General features: G+C 40.1%; 1 protein-coding gene across 5 annotated transcripts in view; it reads left to right on the forward strand.

Moving 5' to 3' along the window:
- Positions 1–19,010, forward strand: part of ptprt (protein tyrosine phosphatase receptor type T) — a 1,512,449-nt gene that overhangs the window by 782,592 nt on the left and 710,847 nt on the right. For all 5 annotated transcript variants that reach the window (XM_073061878.1, XM_073061879.1, XM_073061880.1 and 2 more), the window contains exon 7: positions 10,260–10,553. In XM_073061878.1, the coding sequence (XP_072917979.1) occupies positions 10,260–10,553 (294 nt within the window). The remainder of the gene's footprint in view (positions 1–10,259; positions 10,554–19,010) is intronic.

Genomic DNA, 19,010 nt, shown 5'->3' on the forward strand with positions numbered 1-19,010 from the left:
CGATATGTTCTTTTGTATGTGTCCTAGTTTGTTGTATTTTCTGCAAGTATCACCCTTAAACCTGCATTGTCTGGTAAATGTGAGCCCCTGCCAGAACAGTAACAATATGTTCAGCCAGGCTGGTTTCAGTTTTGACATTGAAATTTTGTTCTCTCTCACTTTCATTCCTAACTGCAACTCAATTGCTTCTCTGTCTGCTGTTTTAATTGATACAGCAATTACAACTGCTCTTTTAAATATAAGCTGTGCCTCAGTTAGGGACCAGTTTTGAATAATTTCTTGTAAGGTTCCATATCTGAACATTCTGTCAATACATCAGTAAGCTTATTACTGATCTGTCAATTCTCAGACAGTCTCTTCAATTCATCCACATACTGTGAAATGATCTCCCTTTCCTTTGATTATGCATATGAAACCTAAAGCTAGGATATTATCTCCCAGTATTCACTTATTATGAAACCATGAAATCGTCCATTTTCTGCTTTTTTAAAACTCAACCATTTGTCCCCTTGCAAAAAATTGTGCTGCGATTTTTAAAAAAAAAACGAATTATCTTGTAGTGTTTTTTAAAAAATTGCACTTCAATAGGTAGGTAGTCGTCTCCTGTTTGTTTAGAACTTCCTCTTCACTACTGCTTCATATAAACCATAATGAATTAAGTAACAAGGAATGCTTAATCAAACAATTTATTTACAATATATTCAACTATTACTGAAATATTAAATACACTACCCTCTGGCTACCCATCCACCCTCCCTGCCAGATTCTCTTGTTCCACACTCACAACTTCTCCACCCTCACCCTCACCAATTCCTCACCCTCTCCATATCCCACTCCACCCCGCTCTCTCTGTTCCTCATACTTGCTCATTCCATATTCATAACCACTTGCTCCCTAAACCCCCCCCCCCCACCCTATTCTCTCTGTTCCAGCTGCCCTTTCTGCACCCTTTGCTAAGTAAAAAACCTTGTTTGGGGACTGACAGCATTTGTCAAAGATCATCAATGTTTCTTCAATTAAAATTCCATTCACTATATGCAGAACAGAAGAGCTGTCAGTGGAAAGAGTTAACTTTTCCGCTCTTACGCACGCTGATAGTGTTTCAAGCAATGGATGTGACTTTCTTCTTCTTCTTTGGGAAAAGGTTTTAGAGAGAGCGGGGTGGAACGAGATTTGTGACAGATGGGAGTCTGGTTTGGGGTCTTTTTGGCGGTGGCTGCGGAACAGGGCACGGGGAAGATGCCGCAGAATGCCGATGGAAGGTGTGTCCCTATTGCAAGAAGTGCTTTGACCAGATGAATGGCTCCAGGGAGGAAGCCAGTTAGTTTGAGATGGACTCCGAGGGAAGCTGAGAATGTGGTGGCTGCTTCACGCAGACTATGGGTCCAGTGCATGAGTAAGTGACACACCTCTAAATACTCCAGTATGAGCTCCAACGGTTGTGTGCACATTAGACTGGTTTAACTGTAATGGGCCTTTCTTTTCTTTTTCTTAATTACTGTTTGATAAAGCTGAAATTGGTAAATATGCTTTCTTTATAATTTTATATGGTGTATGATCTCTTGCCGACCGATAATTGTGTATGGGCAGTATTTACACAGCATTCACTCAAATCGGAGTTCCTTTCATCGGAACGTCACAATGTTCCTGTTTGGTTGAACTTCAGATCATATTGACCCCAGACGTATATTGATTATGAAAGGTGGCCTTCTCACTGCTGGGTCACATGCCAGTTAGCAGAGTTAGCTAATGAGCCAAGTTTATACACAAGCCCTAGTGAGAGGGTTACACAACAAAATAGTTAACTTACTAATTTTTTTAATTAAAAAAACCTAATACAATGTTTAACTGGAAGACCCAGAACTGAGTAGAACATTTAAAAGCATAGCTAACATCTTTAATGAATAAAATTCATGGTTCATTCTTGCTCAATACAGCCTTGGTGTGAGTGAAGTCAAACCAAAAAAGAGTTAGCTCTCAGAACTGTGGTTACTAAATTAAACAGCACTTAACTGAATGCTGAAAATAAACCTACATACTGCTGTTCATTTCCATTTAGACTGGATGAAACTTAAGCAATTTCTTACTGTAAAATATTTTTCATGTTCTGTTGACAAAGAGCCAGGCACAATAATTGAGTGTTGACTTCAAGGTCACATCTTATGTCTTCTTCCCGACATTTCCATTCCTCAGGTGATCAGTCATTGCCTTACCCCAACCTCTACTGTTTCTATCTAAAATCTGTCACATGCAACTCAGGATTTGCCAACCATGTATAACACTCCAAGGTTTGGAGAATATTCATGCTCTTCAATCAAAATATAACTTAATCTCAAAGGATGACCATAGCATAACGTAAGACACAACTACACACAACTCAAGGAAAACTTTTTTAAAGATATAATACAAAAGAATGTTGGTGGTCATCAATTAAACATCAAATCTCCTGCAGCATTAAAATCCCTAGATAAAATGGAAGAAAGTGGCTCACTCTGGTGACTCTTACCTCTGGTGTTCCTAATGTTTTGGGAATTGCTCAGGTCATTCTTGGAGAATGACCAGAACCTTAGCTGGACATCCTGTGTTGGAAATTATAGGGATGTTTGACGAGCATGGAATAATGACTCAAGTCAACTACAATTAAAGTAAATGTTAACTTTTGCATAAGGATCCTGTGTCCTAATGCCCCTATTTGCAGCACTTCATTTTGTTTCATCAAATGAATCCTCTTTAGTGGCAGTGGGAATCATTCGGCAACAGGGTGAGGAGAAGGCTTTTTCAGTTCTTTTTTCCAATTAATCCCTTCTTCCCAGGTTATAATTATTTGCTTCAGAGTATGCTTATAATAATTTTGATCTTCTCTGTCATACTATCATTGGAATGTGCTATCAATATTCCAATCAACCATTTTGCTTTATTTGTCAAATTGGTTCTCTTGAGTTGCTGGTCATCATTCAGCCATCATCTATTAGCTAAGACAGCTTAATGTTCATTGACATTTTTGCTAATACCCCACAGGATCTTGGCAGTGACATGTTGGACATCAACTTTCAGTACCTACAGCTGCCGTCCTTCCTCTCCTTAATGGCAAAGCAGAGAACAATGGTGGACTTGAGGATATTCCCAGTAGTTTCTCCTCCTCTGGATCATCTATCCCATGTAAAGTTTGCAACAGAGTAATAGCTGTAAAGGTAGCATAAGGATCTCTGCTACCATCATAAATGAAACCTTCAAATTTCATTTTTTCTATGTTTGATGGGCTCTAAGGATTAGGATTTATCTGTATTTGTCCCATTTGTCTATCTACGTGCTACATAGTGACTAGGGCCATTGGACTCTTATCGGTAACTCTTTGCTAATTTACACATTTTCTTCCTTGTTTAGCTTTGGCACTATCACACTGCTGAATCTTGACAGACCTCTGACCCACGTAGTTTTATACAAGAAACTGTAGTCACAATGATCCTCTACCTACCATGTGACAACACATACCCCTCTGCTCAGTCCTCCATTGTTAACAAGGCTTTTTCAGAAGTGTTCTGTTATCATGTTCTAACGATGCTTAGGCTTGTCTTTTCTTAGCAGAGCTAAGCTAGAGATGCCCATTCTATTAGCAAATCTTTGGTACCTTAATGCTGATAGTGGGGAAGATGGAGAAGGGATGCTGACAATAATATTTATTTAAAGACCAGCAGGCAGACAAGCACTTGGAACCAATCTCAATATTATCCACTAATTGCAGCAGGTGATTAGGCAAAGCCAGCACATACATTGAGTTCTGATTTCAAGATTGTTCCTTTCATTCTCGTTTCATGCTACTAACTTGCATTGGGACCCACTTTTATTGAGCCTTTTTAGTTCCTTGCTCAATCCTGCTTACAGGTTCTGTGCTCACATATGTGGTATTACTCAAAGTTACACCCATCATTATCAACTCCTATCAACCCCAGTTTGCTGTCTTGCAAATTTCTCATGTATCTCCTTCCAGTTCTGAATTCTCAAACTCCTACAGGCAATGCCTAGGTAATGGCAAGTTTGCAGGCTGTATATACCATAAGAATTCAGCATCAATCATAAAGAACCCCCACCATCTATGCCATGCTCTTTTCTCACTGCTGCCATTGGGAAGGAGGTACAGGAGCCTTAGGTCCCACACCACCAGGTTCAGGGACATCAGGTTATTACCCTTCAGCCATCAGGCTCCTGAACCAGGATGGAAAACTTCTCTTACCTTCACACTGAACTAATTCCACAACCTCTGGACTCACTTTCAAGGACTCTACAACTCAAGTTCTCAATGTATTTATTTATTTTTTGTTTATTTATTTATTTGCTTGAAAAGAGCAAGGTAACTTATCTGAACGACTGTCGCACCCACCTCAATAATAAGCAAATGCTTTGAGAGACTGGTCAAGGACTACACCTGCAGCATGCTACAATTCACCTACCAACACAACCGATCGACAGATGAGGCAATAGCCACAGCTCTACACACCGTCCTTACACATCTGGAGAAGGATGCTTATGTGAGAATGCTGTTCTTGGACTTCAGTTCGGCATTCAACACCGTAATTCCCTCCAGGCTTGACAAGAAGCTCAGAGACCTTGATCTTCACCCTGCCTTGTGTCCACCCTTCATCCTGGACTTAGAACCATAGAACACTACAGCACAGTACAGGCCCTTCAGCCCTCCATGTTGTGCCGACCCATATAATCCTTAAAAAAAATGTACTAAACCCACACTACCCCATAACCCTCCATTTTTCTTTCATCCATGTGCCTGTCCAAGAGGCTCTTAAGTGCCTCTAATGTATTAGCCTCCACCACCATCCCTGGCAAGTCATTCCAGGCACTCACAACCCTCTGTGTAATAAAACTTACCCCTGATGTCTCCCCTAAACTTCCCTCCCTTAATTTTGTACATATGCCCTGTCAGATCGTCAGCAGGTGGTAAGAGTGGGCTCCCTCACCTCTGCCCCTCTAACCCTCAACACAGAAGTCCCCCAGCTGTGTCCTAAGCCACCTTCTTTACTCTCTGTATACCCATGACTGTGTCACTACACACAGCTCCAATCTACTAATTAAATCTGCAGATGATACTACGTTGATTGGCCTAATCTCAAATAATAATGAGGCAGCCTACAGAGAAGAAGTCATCAGCCTGACACAGTGGTGTCAACAAAATAACCTCTCCGTCGATGTTGCAAAACAAAGGAGCTGATTGTGGACTACAGAAGGAATGAAGACAGGCATTCCTATTGATCCCTATTGACAACAATGGATCTGGGGTTGAGGGGGCGAACAGGTTTAAGTTCCACGGCATACACATCAGCGAGGATCTCATGTGATCTGTACATACTAGCTGTGTGTGAATAAAGCACAACAGTGTCTCTTTCACCTCAGATGGTTGAAGAAGTTTGGTATGAGTCCCCAGATCCTAACGACTTTCTACAGGGGCACAATTGAGAGCATCCTGACTGGCTGTATCACTGCCTGGTATGGGAACTGTACTTTCCTCAATCACAGGACCCTGCACAGAGTGGTGTGGACAGCCCAGCGCATCTGTAGATGTGAACTTCCCACTATTCAAGACATTTACAGAGACAGGTGAGTAAAAAGAGCCCGACCTTGGGCTGACCTGAGTCACTCCAACCACGGACTGTATCATCCAGGAAACGGTGCCACAGCATAAAAGCCAGGACCAACAGGCTCCAGTTTATGCTTCTTCCACCAGGCCATCAGACTGATTAATTCACCCTGATACAATTGTATTTCTATGCTGTATTGACTGTCCTGTTGAACATACTATTTATTACAAATTACTATAAATTGCACATTGCACATTCAGACAGAGATGTAATGTAAAGATTTTTACTCATGTATGTGAAGGATGTAAGAAATAAAGTCAATTCAATTCAATTTAATTATTTATTGTATTTCCACAGATTGTCTTCTATTGCTAGTCTTGTAGCTTTGCATTGTTCTTTGTTCTACTGGGAATGCCTGCAAGAAAATGAATATTGGGGTAGTATGTGGTGACATATACATACTTCGTTAACAGATTTACTTTGAACTTTGAACCTTGGATTCCATTCCTGAGAAGTGTTCATAACTCAGACTGCTTATAAATCAGAAATGACCAAAATCAGTGTGTGTGGAAGAGCTGTGATAGGGGAGCCAGCAGCCCAGCACTGCTCAGTTCCACTCAGCCGCCGATTGTTGCAGCTCAAGGGTAGTGGGGGGGAGGGGGTGGAATATAGGGGAGAGAAGGCTCACAGAAATACCCTGTTCCTACCCAGCAGTCCCACTGTCAATGGTAAATTCCAAACACTCAACCATAAGTAAGGTCTATACATAAGTGGGAGTCCATAACTTGGGAAGCACACCTAGATCCTTCCTAATTCACATCTTAATATGCTTAATTATTTTCTAATATAGCCTGACTCACCAAAGCTTGTTTTTTATTGATTTTAAAGGACCTCGTCAACTGTGTAGGACAAGTTAATGGACATGTTGAGGTTAAGAAGGAGGGAGTATTGGAGCTTTTGAAAAAGATTAGGATACATAGGTCCCCAGGATTGGGCTGGTTATTACCCCAAGTTATTACAGGAAGCCAGGGAAGAGATTGCTCAGGAGCTGACAAACATTTTGTGTCCTCATTGGCAACAATAGTACCAGAGGATTGGAGGATGACAAATGTTGTTTCATAGTTCAAGAAAGGCAATAGAGATAATTCTGGGAGTTATAGACCAGTAAGTCTTACATCAGTGGAGGGCACACTAATGGAGACGATTACAAAGTACAAGATTTATGAGCATTTAGTGATGCACAGTCTTATTAGGGATGATCAACAGAGCTTTGTGAGGGGCAGATCATGCCTCATGATCCTTACTGACTTTTTCAAAGAAGTGACAAAACAAAATGTTGTTCTGTAGGGATCTGTTCTGCTCTTTGTGATTTTTATAAATAACAGATAAGAAAATGGAAGGCTGAGTCAATAAAATGATTCCAAGATTGGTGGTGTTGTAGATTGTATAGGAGGTTGTCATAGTCACAATGCAACATATACAGGTTGTACATCTGAGCTGAGAACTGACAGGTGAAGTTCAATCCAGAAAGATGGGACCTTGGAAGGTCAGACTTGAAGGCAGAGTACAAGGTTAATGACAGGATTCTTAGTAGTGTGGATCAACAGAGGGATCTTGAGGATCAGAGGCAATGTTGAAGTTCCATAAAACTCTGGTTAGACAACACTAGACAACACTCTGGAGTATTGTAAACAGAAGAGATTTGGCAGATGCTGGAAATCCAAACCAACACACAAAATGCTGGCAGAACTCAGCAGGTCAGGCAGCATCAATGGAAATGAATAAACACTCTACTTTTTGGGCCAAAGCACTTCATCAAATCTGGCAAGGAAGGGGAAGATACCAGAATAAGAAAGTGGGGAAGCAGAAGGAGTACAAGCTAGAAGGTGATAGGTGAAACCAGGTGGGTGGGGGAGGGGGATTAAGTAAGAAGCTGGGAGGTGATAGGTGGAAAAGGTAAGGGTCTAGATAAGAAGGTCTGACAAGAGAGGAGAGTGGACCATGGAAGGAGGAGGAGCATTGGGGGGAAATGATAGGCAAGTGAGAAGAGCTGAGAGGCCAGAGCAGGGAATTGAAGAAGGAGGAAGGGGGAGGGGGATAAAAATTAGAGAAATCAATATTCATGCTAATAGGTTGCAGCTACCAAAATGGAATATGAGGAGTTGCAATTCCAACCTGAGAGTGGCATCGTGGTAGAAGAGGAGGCCATGGACTGACGTTCTGGTATGTCCTTCCATATGAGGCAACACTTCACCTGTTAATCTGTTGGGGGTAATCTATTAAATTTGGTGCTCCTAAAGCAGCTTTATCTACATTGGTGAGACCAGACATAGATTGGGGGACCACTTTGTTGAGTACCTCCACTCTATCCACAAAAATCAGGATGTCCCAGAGGCCAACCATTGGTCCGTGGCTTCCACTTCTTACAAGATTGTAAGAAACAAGGACAGCCATTGCTTTTTTCCTAGGGTGGTGTGGCTAATACTAGAGGTCATCCTTTCAAGGCAAGTGGAAGAAAGTTTCGGAGAGATGTCAGAGGTGGATTTTTTACACAGAGAGTGGTGGGTACCTGAAATGCATTCCTGGGGGTAGTGGTAGAGACAGATACTTTAGGGACATTTAAGAGACTCTTAGGGAGGCGCATGGATGAAAGAAGACTGGAGGGTTATGGGCTATGTAATTGGGAAGGATTAGATTCATAGTGGAGTATAAAACGATGGCACAGCATCACAGGCTGAATGTCCATATGGTGCTCTATGTTCTGTGTGACATTGTCTCCTGTCTCTGCAATCCTCCTTTAGGCATGGGAAGCATATTTTCCTTCCATTCGTTTGAAGCTACAATCATAATTGAGGCACCCATTAGTCTAGCAAGACCATGGATCTGCACCTGAAACTCTCCAGGGCGCAGGCCTGGGCAAGGTTGTATGGAAAACCGGCAGTTGCCCATGGTGCAAGTCTCCCCTCTCCACGCCACTGATGTTATCCAAGGGAAGGGCAAGGGCTGATACAGCTTGGCACCGGTGTCATCGCAGGAGTTGCCAGAACGAGGTTGAAGGCAACGTGTGACTGCCTTAGGGACTCCAGCTCTGGATTTGTCCTCAGGGTTTACTCCCAAAGCCTTTCCCATAAGTGGGTATGGCCGCAAGGCAGTGGAGGTTTGAAATCAGAGTTTTCCCTCTCTTAGATGGACTGCCTTCCCAGGCTGACGAGCTCCATCTACCCGAAGCACTGGTGTTAAGGCGCCAGGACCCACCTTCACCCCTTCTCCTGTCAGTAGAAACAGTTCCGCCAGGCTTAGAGGCTAAGCCACATGAGAAGGCCAGGAGTTGGACTTGGTTGTCTGCTGTGAGGAGCACTTTTAGGTAGTGGGAGCTTGTCCCCACTACCACTCCTCAGCTTGACAACCTTGAAGCTACAATCTATGCTTCCTTTATTTGTTCATTTTTCTATATATATTAGTGTCACTGTTTGATCTGCTACCTCCTGCCACATTTTGTTTGTCACTGTACCTGATTATTGAAAACAAGTTTGTGGTAATACTCCTTCACAGCCAGAAAGGTCATGTACAATTTGCTAGGCTGAACTCTGAAGTTAAAGACTCCCATGCCACACCACCCCTTAACCCTTTAATGGCCTGCGGAGAGTAGTCACAGTTCTAAGTTATTAGTCCATATCATTTGATGTTCCCACTATCTGTTTCCAGGTGATTGACTTTGGTACTTACTGGGACTGCACATTGACATGTTAGGCTGGGTTAGAGTCAGACTCACAGCCCCAGTGTGGTTTTCACATTCACTCTTTCCCCATGTGATTTTTTTTCTCCCCGGATGCTCCAGTTTCCTTCCACATCCCAGAGGTGAGCTTCCTGTTAATTGGCTTCTATAAATTGTCCTCAGTGTAAGCACCTGGTGGGAATTTCAGTGGGGTGTTTTGGAGCCCATAAGAGAGGATAGATTACAGGAAAGTTAGTGGATGAATGTGAGTGATGGGATTGCTCAAAGAGCCAGTATAGACTTGATGGATGAAGTGGTCTCCTACAATGTATGGAAATGAAGGAAATAATGAATGAGAAATTGCATCTTAAGTAGTCTCTTGCAGGACTTTGCCAACAAAATAATCAAGATGACAGAATATTGTGTAATATGGAATGATTCCAGATGCCAGTTAGGTTTTTTTTATTCTGAGTTCTCATAGTAGCTTATAAAGCTACAGTATTATTCACTTTTTCAGATGTGTGGGTGGCCAGACAGAGATGTCCAGCTGCATTACTGTTACAGCAAGGCTAACAGGGATGCAAACTTTTAATTCTTCTCAATAATAGATTGTTCTCTTCTACATCTAACCATTTAAGGACACCACATTGAACACCTGAGTTTATCTATTGATCTAATGGTGATTTCTGAGAACCACCCTGTGGTTATTTGCACATTAAATGCTGTCACAATGTACGAGATCAAAGAGTGAGAGACTTAAATGCCATCTCTTATTTGTTTCAATGTGGAGACAGCTAATTAGTCTTACAAAGTAATTCCACCCTCGTAGTCATTTAAATTATTGCTTAAAATTTACCTGAACTACTTTGCCTTGTAGAGTGATGAAGTCTCGAAGCTCACGTTTTAAATTCCAGTTTATCAGTGATTGAGCTCGTTGCCTTTGTTTGACATTGCAGAACCTCCGACACCTATCGCCCCACCTGAGCTTTTGGCAGTTGGTGCAACGTACCTGTGGATCAAACCAAATGCAAATTCGATCATCGGAGATGGCCCCATCATCCTGAAGGAAGTGGAGTATCGCACAACCTCAGGAAATTGGGCAGAGACGCATATCGTGGACTCCCCCACCTACAAGCTGTGGCATCTTGACCCGGATGTGGAATATGAAATCAGAGTTCTGCTCACACGACCTGGAGATGGAGGGACCGGCCCTCCAGGTCCTCCTCTGACAACGCGGACCAAATGTGCAGGTAAACCAAATGTGGTATAGAAATTCCACTTCAGGCTGATAAACAGTGAACATCAGATTGCAAAAGCAGAGAAACCCTTTTATCAGTGGCTGCATTACCCTATTATTTTATTATCTACATTTCTGATTGCTTAAATAATAATATAACAAGTTTAATAATGACATAATTTATTAGAATATTCAGCTTATGTGTGCTTTACCAGGAAATGTAATATTTTACAGGACTTGTCAAATATGAGCAACCTTTTTCCATATTTGCTATTTATTCAAATGACCCACAGTCATCAAGCTAACATACAAGCTCTGAGCTTTTATTTTATTGTAGCTAATGATCTTGTAATAGTTAACAAGAAGGGTCAGTGGATTAATTGTGTATGACTGCCAAAGCTGTATGAAATTTCCATAACCCAAATATGTTTTTTAAATACTAGATGTATTTCTCACAAGTTTGAAATAGCTTTTGGTATTTTTTTCTCTTTTGTAATTATTTTAAGGAGAGGGAAGTTAGGGCTGTGGCACTGAAGCCTTCCATTTCAAATGCCCAAGAGGTAGATTTTCCCAATCACATTGTAAATTTTCAAACCAGTAGAACAGGACACTTGCGATTTTTCAAAGAGATAGAAAAGAAAATCCCTGGTGATTTGATTCTGGGGGTTAAGGAGACTGAGAGCAGTCAACTGTTGAGACTTTTGTTTCCAAAGGAAGTCAATAATCTTCAAACCACCTTCTTCCCAACGTTTCACATTCCAACAGAAGAAGGAAATGTTTCTTTTCGGGCTCAGTTTCTTTGCCAATGTGAAATATAGCAGAGATATGCAAGACAACAAAAACCTTTCGTTCCTGAGTTGGATTATTGAATCACTAGGTTGGGGAGGGAGGATTGAGAGTAGTTGTAGGTTTGATTTTCTTCAGTTTTCTTCTACTCCAATGCTGATATTTAGTCAAATAATCGAAGAGGGTACTCACCACCATTGGAATATTATGTGCGGATGGAAAAGAGGGCATCATCTACTGGATCCAAACCTATTGTGTCAACGTGACATTTTTCTATTTCCCATAAAAGACACCAGAATTTTCTGTGAACATGATTGTTGGTTAGAGTCCAATGTATGATTTTTTTTCCCACATAACTCTGTCATCATTATCAATTCGACTTAAAAGGTCAAGATTAAATTTGCTTGGGGATGCTTGCTGACAAAAGATAGGGGATATTTTTATCCCTTCAGTATGAGCCAGAGGTGAAAGAATATCTTAATCTTAATTCTTGAAGAGGATTGTAATGATTACATTAACCTGATTGTAGGAAGACCTCTGCACTTGTAAACAGATCAGTGTGTAGGAAAACAAGTACTCCAAGATACAACCTTTAGTGATTTTTAATTTTAATAATTTTCAGCTCCCACTTTTGTTCTCTCTACTCTATGTTCCCATTTTTGAGAATCTGCTGTTAAAGTTATTTGTTGTGCTTTAATTTTAGGTAGCAATCACTAGTACTTATGTGTATACATCCTTTAACATATTAATCATATATGACTGTTCGACGAAGCGGGTGCTTCTTGTTTATCACTGTGATATAATTTTATGTGAATTTCAATGGATGTTAGAGCTCAGAACACATAGAAACCAATATCCTGGAAAAAATAGTTTTCTATTAATCTTAAATGTTGTATCATCAATCTTCTACACTGATGTACACCAGTAAGTGATGAGATGAGGTGCCAAGCTAAGGTCGCAGATGAACAATGCATAAATTCTCTTTCAACATCATGGTTTCAATTCTGTAAAGCACAATAAATTGGATGCTGACCTAAATGTATACCATTATTTTTAGAAGTCTATTTTAAAGTGAGACAAGAATTTTTGAACTATAAAACATGCTATTGTCTCATAGCTACCAAATTAATATCAGCTCATGTATCTGAGGCAAGCAAAATATTATATGAAAATGTTCAATTGTCAGGATTTCTTTTCTTAACATTAATAGAACTTTGCTGAAATGCTCGTTATTACAATTTTATGCCTATTTTTGCAATACTTGCCATGAAATTCCAATATGACTCAGAGAGTGCTCTTGATTCAGACAATGACCACTTTGATCATTTCCTGGCCAAATAACCTTTAGCTGCAAAAACATTATTGGGATAGAGTTTATGCAGTCTGCTGTTTTAATCCAAGGCCAGGCTGAGAAGTCACAACAGATTGTGGATGCTGTGATCTGGAGCAATATTCAGAGAGCTGGAAGAACTCTATGGTCAGCCAGCATATGAAGAGTCAAATGAATGGTTAATGTTCGGGCAGATGCAGGATCTTGACCCAAAAGGCAAAACATTCCTCGGCCTTCACAGATGTCTCATTCCTCCAGCAGTTTGACTCTTGCTCCAAGATGAGGAGTGCTGCCCTGGCTTTGTTGAAGACTAGTAAAGAAAGCAAGTCTCTTCAGCACCCAAGGGCTTTTCTCTTTGGAGCGAAGAAGGATGAGAGTTGGCATGATAGAGGTGTACAAGATGATAAGAGGTATAGATCAAATAGATGAGAGGGGTATGGAGGGATATGGTCCAGGTGCAGGTCAGTGAGACTAGGCGGAAAAATGGTTCGACGCTGCCAAGAAGGGCCAAAAGGCCTGTTTCTGTGCTGTAATGTTCTATGGTTTTATGGATAGCCAGAGGCCTTTTCCCAAGGTGGAAATGGTAATACAAAGAGGCATAATTTTAAGGTATAAGCATAGAGAGCATGACAGAAGTTTTTTACTCAGAATGGTGCTAAAGACATACATTAGGAACATTTAAGAAACTCTTAGTTAGGCACATGAATGATAGAAGGATGGAGGGCTATGTAGTAGGAAAGAATTAGATTGATCTTAGGGAAGGTTTAAAGGTCAGCACAACATCATGGGCTGAAGGGCCTGTCCTGTGCTGTTATGTTCTGTGTGAGAGCCAAGATGAATTTTTGCAATAAAGTGTCCAGCACCATGCGGATTCAGGGACTGTGCCTTCACCATCAGTGACCTAGGCAAACTATCAAAAGCACTGGAGAATCAGGCTATTTAGACACAATGGTTTTTAGTGGAGCATCAGAATCTTTTGGAGGAACATTGGAAGAAGCGTTGTAGAAGGGGAGGCCAAAGAGGTTGCATCATGGTTAAATTGGTATGATAGCAGATCAGAATCACTGGAATAAGATGTGCATAATGTGCTTGTTGGGATGCAACAGCAAATGGGAAAGTCAAATAAGGTCACAGACTGGAAGCTTTCAAGTGGCTGAGGAATGAAGAATATTGCTGATGGAGTAGGGTTGGTTGCAATTCTTTACAGGAAATGGAAGAAGAGATGTAAGGATCTAGTATAAATTTTCCCTTAGTTGAAGATCTCCCGTCTACACACAGTAAGGTTAAATCAATGTCCTAAGAATGCACAGCAACAAATGCCCTTAAAGCAATTTGCTCTGTTAGATTTTTAAGTTCCAGGAAGAACAAATAAACTAGTTATATGATCATTTTTTAATATTTTCTGTGATCTGTATTTGGTAACTTAAGTATGCACTACTTAAGGAGAAGTTTGGAGAAGTAAGTACACAGATGATAGGGGTATGGAGGGCCATGATCCTGGTGCAGGTTGATAGGAGTAGGCAGTTTAAATGGCTTGGCACAGACTAAGTGGACCAAAGGGCCTGTTTGCGTTCTGTGCTTTTCTATGACTCTATATGATACCTACGTTCACTCCAATTTCCTAAAAAAAACCATTGTAAAGCTAGGCAAAGTTATGTGAAAACAAGCACAATATGATCTTTGCACATTGAAACTTGTACTAATATAGGATATCTGAAAATGATCAGGACCTCTATGTAGCACTCACAATTACTACAACACTGCAGCCATGACTACTGCAAAGCAAGTTAGCAGTTAAAGATCTCTTCCCAAGATTGCTATAGACAGTGGCAGTAAAGCCTACTGTAGAGGTGAGGGGAATACACAGGGGGAGGTGACCATGATGCCCACCATCCACCAACAACCCCCCCCCAACTTCCCCCCTCCCTTTTGAACTGACCTCATAGTCTTCCGTGTGGAAGGTGATCCTAAAGCACGGTAAGCTGTAGGCCCATTATAGCCTCTGGTCACTGGATTGGGTTTTTTCTTTGCATATTTCTTTTATTAGTGAAAGAGGTTTCAGTAGATCATTTACCATTGTAAAGTAAGGCTGGGAGATAATGTTTACAGGACATCAGTGTGACTGGTGACCCTTCATTAGGTATCTCATTCCTGAATCCTCATTACTATTCTTTGTGAGTAAACAGAGAAGATTGTAGGTTGCTCAAAGTCTCTGATTTCTGCTGACAGTGGAGGGGAAAAACGGCTATATGATCTGTGACTTCATTAGTTCTGTGTGTAATGCTGGGCTAATGTCAACTACTTTGCATATGAAAGTGCATGGGCCAGTTTCCTGATGGTCACCAGCACAATAAAACTTGTCCAGAATTATTTTTGTGAGACTTTGTTTATAAAAAAGGGAAACGGATCCAATTTCCTAGTGTTTATTTATTATCATTTATTCTGCTGTGCCTCTGCTTCCCTCACTAAAATCTGAAGTTAATGAACTGACAGAAATGGTCTCAGAAAGAGATGGTCAGAACTTAATATTCTGACCATTGAAATGCCCTATTTCATTCTTACATGTCCTTAACCCAGGAAAAGCCCTGCTATACATACAATCAGCGAGATTCAGTGTAATGCTTTGGTGGAGAGAGTCACTCACCGTAATTTAAGTTTAAATGATCAGACTCAGGTTTAACATCACCAGCATATGTCCTGAAATTTGTTAGCTTTGTGGTAGCAGTACAATCTGGTACAGTACATGATAAATATAGAAATTAAACTGAATTACATTAAATATGTATATTAAATAATTAAATTAAAATAAGTAGTGCAAAAAAGGTAGTGAGGCAGCATTCATGAATAAAGCCAAGAGCATGAGAGAAATTGAATGGTAGAGGGAAAGAAGCTGTCCCTGAATTGTTGAGTGTGTGTCTTCAGGCTTCTGTGCCTCCTTCCTGATGATAACAATGAGAAGAGGGCATCCTGGTAATGAACAAATATTACCATTGTAGAATTCTCTAGGCAGTTTGTATTTTTATCTATATTTAGAGAATATCATCTTTATTTTCATTAGACCTCTGCATTCTATAATAATGAAATTTAATGCATATCATATCTCATTTTATACAAGTATCTGGAGATCTTGATAGTGCCTAGTTTAATGAGAAACAAACCTTTTGAGATGTTCCAAGGTTTAACCACCGACATTAGAATTACTTTATCCTGTTCCCTTAATGCTTACAGAACTATGTATCATTACTTGCCCTTTTTAATGAGTACAGGAAGATAACTTTTCATATTGTTAAGTATAACACCCTATGGGGATGTAGTTTGTTGATATGTGTTTTGTTAATGTTTTATTGTGTTCTTTAGAAGATATGAAGAATAATAATTTTTATACTCTGGGAATATCACTTTGGAATCATGAACGATGTATACATTTGTTGCAGAGTCTTTAGAGGATTGATAAATGCATCAGGCTCTTGGATTTATTACATTAATTTTGAGCTGTGTTTGTTGTGATTTACTGTAGATATCTTGTTGCACAACATCATACTTTACTGGAAACAGAAAATGTAGAAAATGTGCAGCATTTGCAAGGAGAGTTAATGTCTTATTTGAAACAAGAGAAAACCTGCAGATGCTGGAAATCATTTTTTCCCTCCAGTCCTGATGTAGGGCCCTTGGCCTAAACTATTGACTGTACTCTTCTCCATGGATGCCGCCTAGCCTGCAATGCCTTATTTGACTGTCTTTCCATCATCCTTAACTAAAGGTTCATAATATTCCAGTTGTTGTCATTTAGTGTAGCTGGGTTTTCTTTCACCCAATTTCAGAGTGTCTTAATTGGAATGAGTAGGAGTAATAGCAATTTAAACTCAAAGAACTTAAATTAAACAATATTTTCAAAATTTCTAACAAAGAATACATGTTAAGTGCTAAATTATGTTCTTGACAGAGTTGACCCAGTTATTTGAACATGTTGAAAACATTGTAGTCTTTCTCTCTTTGTATACAGTAAGTATTGTGATAATTTTTCATCATTTTTTCTACATTGATTTTTGTGCATTACTTAGTCATTTTTAAATTCTGAGGTTGGTGGGACTTAACTCCGTAATGTAGTTGTGTTGGATCCTGATGCATTTGTGATCCAAAGGTTCTTCAGAAATCAAGAATAAGGTATAAAACTTGTTGCTTACAGCCATTTGATTAATTGTTACAAGAATGAACAATGAAAAAGCCCAGGGAACAAAGAAAAGACAAAGGAAAAAGTAGTCCCAGATATCTCATATTCTGACTAGAGACACCAAAATTCAAGTGACAAGAATTAATCTATAAAATAGCCAGATTGAAGTGGTATGTCACCTGCTACAGAAAGCTAAGACGCTTCTGGAAAAAATACAGAAGTAACTATACTGAAATTGTTGGAAAATTTACTGAACAATTACATGAACTGTATATATGTGAATATATAAAAATGCACAAAAGCATAGGACTACCAGAAAAATAACAATTCTACACCCCTATCCAACAGTTGAGTGTTTCAAGAGATGCAGCAAAACTTGTTCACAATAAATACCTTACTCTTTAATTTGTGAAATCAAAGTTATGTTTTTGCAAATATTGTGCTACAAGAGTCTGAATTTCAAAGTTTACTCCCTGTTCTGTTATGCAAAGAAAAATTGTTGTTGTTGTAACCTCGGAGTAGAACAGTTGCTCTCCACTCCACTAAGTACATTATTGGCATTGGAAATGAAGGCAACAGACTTCCTTTCTTCCAGAAAAATCGTAAATTTGTAGCCAGCTTTTAGAAAACTTTTGGATATGGGACTGGTGCCTGCTTTACCAGATAAGAAGTGGTGTTCTTGTCCCTTATCCAATTCTCTGTAAGCCTAAAGCCATCAAAATATTTCAGATACACTGCTGGTGCAAATATTCTGAAATAATTTGACTGAAAATAACAGATTGCATCAGTTATTACATTCTGAATACCAGACTTGCTCTTGCACGCGATGTTATTTATGAGACCTGGATCTGCTGAAGCTGCCTGAGTTGCAGAGATCCACGGCTCTCCCTGTAAACAATTTGATTATCAGCTGATGATTAGCACAAGCATTCAAGCCAAGATAGACATGATTACTGCTCTGAGACTAATCTTTGAAGCACAGTACCTTTACTGATAGGAATAGTAATCAACTCAGTAGTCATCTTCATCTTGGAGCTATCTTTCACCAGTCTAAGCTACTAGCTGTGTATGTAAAATGCAGCAATTGATCACAGCATACCGTAGTTTCATTTTTAGCATTAAGCTTGCTTTGGTTACAAGCAGTTTCCTGAGAAGGTTATGTGCAAAATTTGATTCTATAGCACCAATTAAATTACTGTACAATTCTTTATCGACGTCTGCCAATACAGAGCTCTGTGGTTCTTGTTGCATACTGTCTTGGGCAGCAGAATGCTGTATATGTTAAGCAAATAGCATAAATACCATGTAAAGGGATTATAAATGCCATTTAAAGAGATTATACACAGTTAGCGTAATGCTTCATGGTGCCCCCTGTAAAATAGGGGTTCATTTCCTGCTGCAGTCTGCAAGGAGTTTGTGCATTTTCCCCGTGAATACATGTGTTTCTTCCAGATGCTCTGGTTTCCTCCGACACTCCAAAGGCAGACGATTAGGATTAGTAATTTGTGGACGTGCTATGAAAGCGCCAGAAGCATGCTGTAACTTGTAGGCTGCCCAGCACAATCCTTGCTGGTTTGATTTGATGCAAACAACGCACTTCATTGTATGTTTCAGTGAAGATATGCCAAAGAAAGCCTAACTTTATCTTTAAACTTCTTGAAGTCAGCAACTGATGGACTTCAGTGGGCCGTTGCTAGATTCAACAAGGATTTGGGCATTCTTCCTTTCCTCAAAGTGCTTTTCCAAGTGCTGAAGGTTGTTTCCCTGACCTTCAAGGGAACAGACCTTGGTAGAGAGCATGAGCAGAGGAACTGGATAAGGAGACTAAGTGATCAAGGGAATAAATACTCTCAGGAGGATGTTGTATCCATCCTGTGTCTTCAGAGATTAAATTTCCTTCCCTAATCTCAATAAAATATGTTGCCTATGATCTGTCCATCTCAGTAAGTGTCCACACTTGCAATAAACTACCTGTTTTAACCGAAGCTCCAATCAGAGCTATGCACTGATCCGAAGCTCCAATGTCAGTTGGCAAACCCTGATGTCAGATGCCAGGGGAAGAAGCTGTTCCTGAATCATTGAGTGTGTGACTTCAGGCTTCTGTACCTCCTTCCTGATGGTAGCAATGAAAACAAGGCATGACCTGGATGATGGAGGTCCTTAATGATGGATGCCACCTTCTT

This window comes from Hemitrygon akajei, chromosome 11, assembly GCF_048418815.1.
Source record: "Hemitrygon akajei chromosome 11, sHemAka1.3, whole genome shotgun sequence".
Classification (NCBI taxonomy): domain Eukaryota; kingdom Metazoa; phylum Chordata; class Chondrichthyes; order Myliobatiformes; family Dasyatidae; genus Hemitrygon; species Hemitrygon akajei.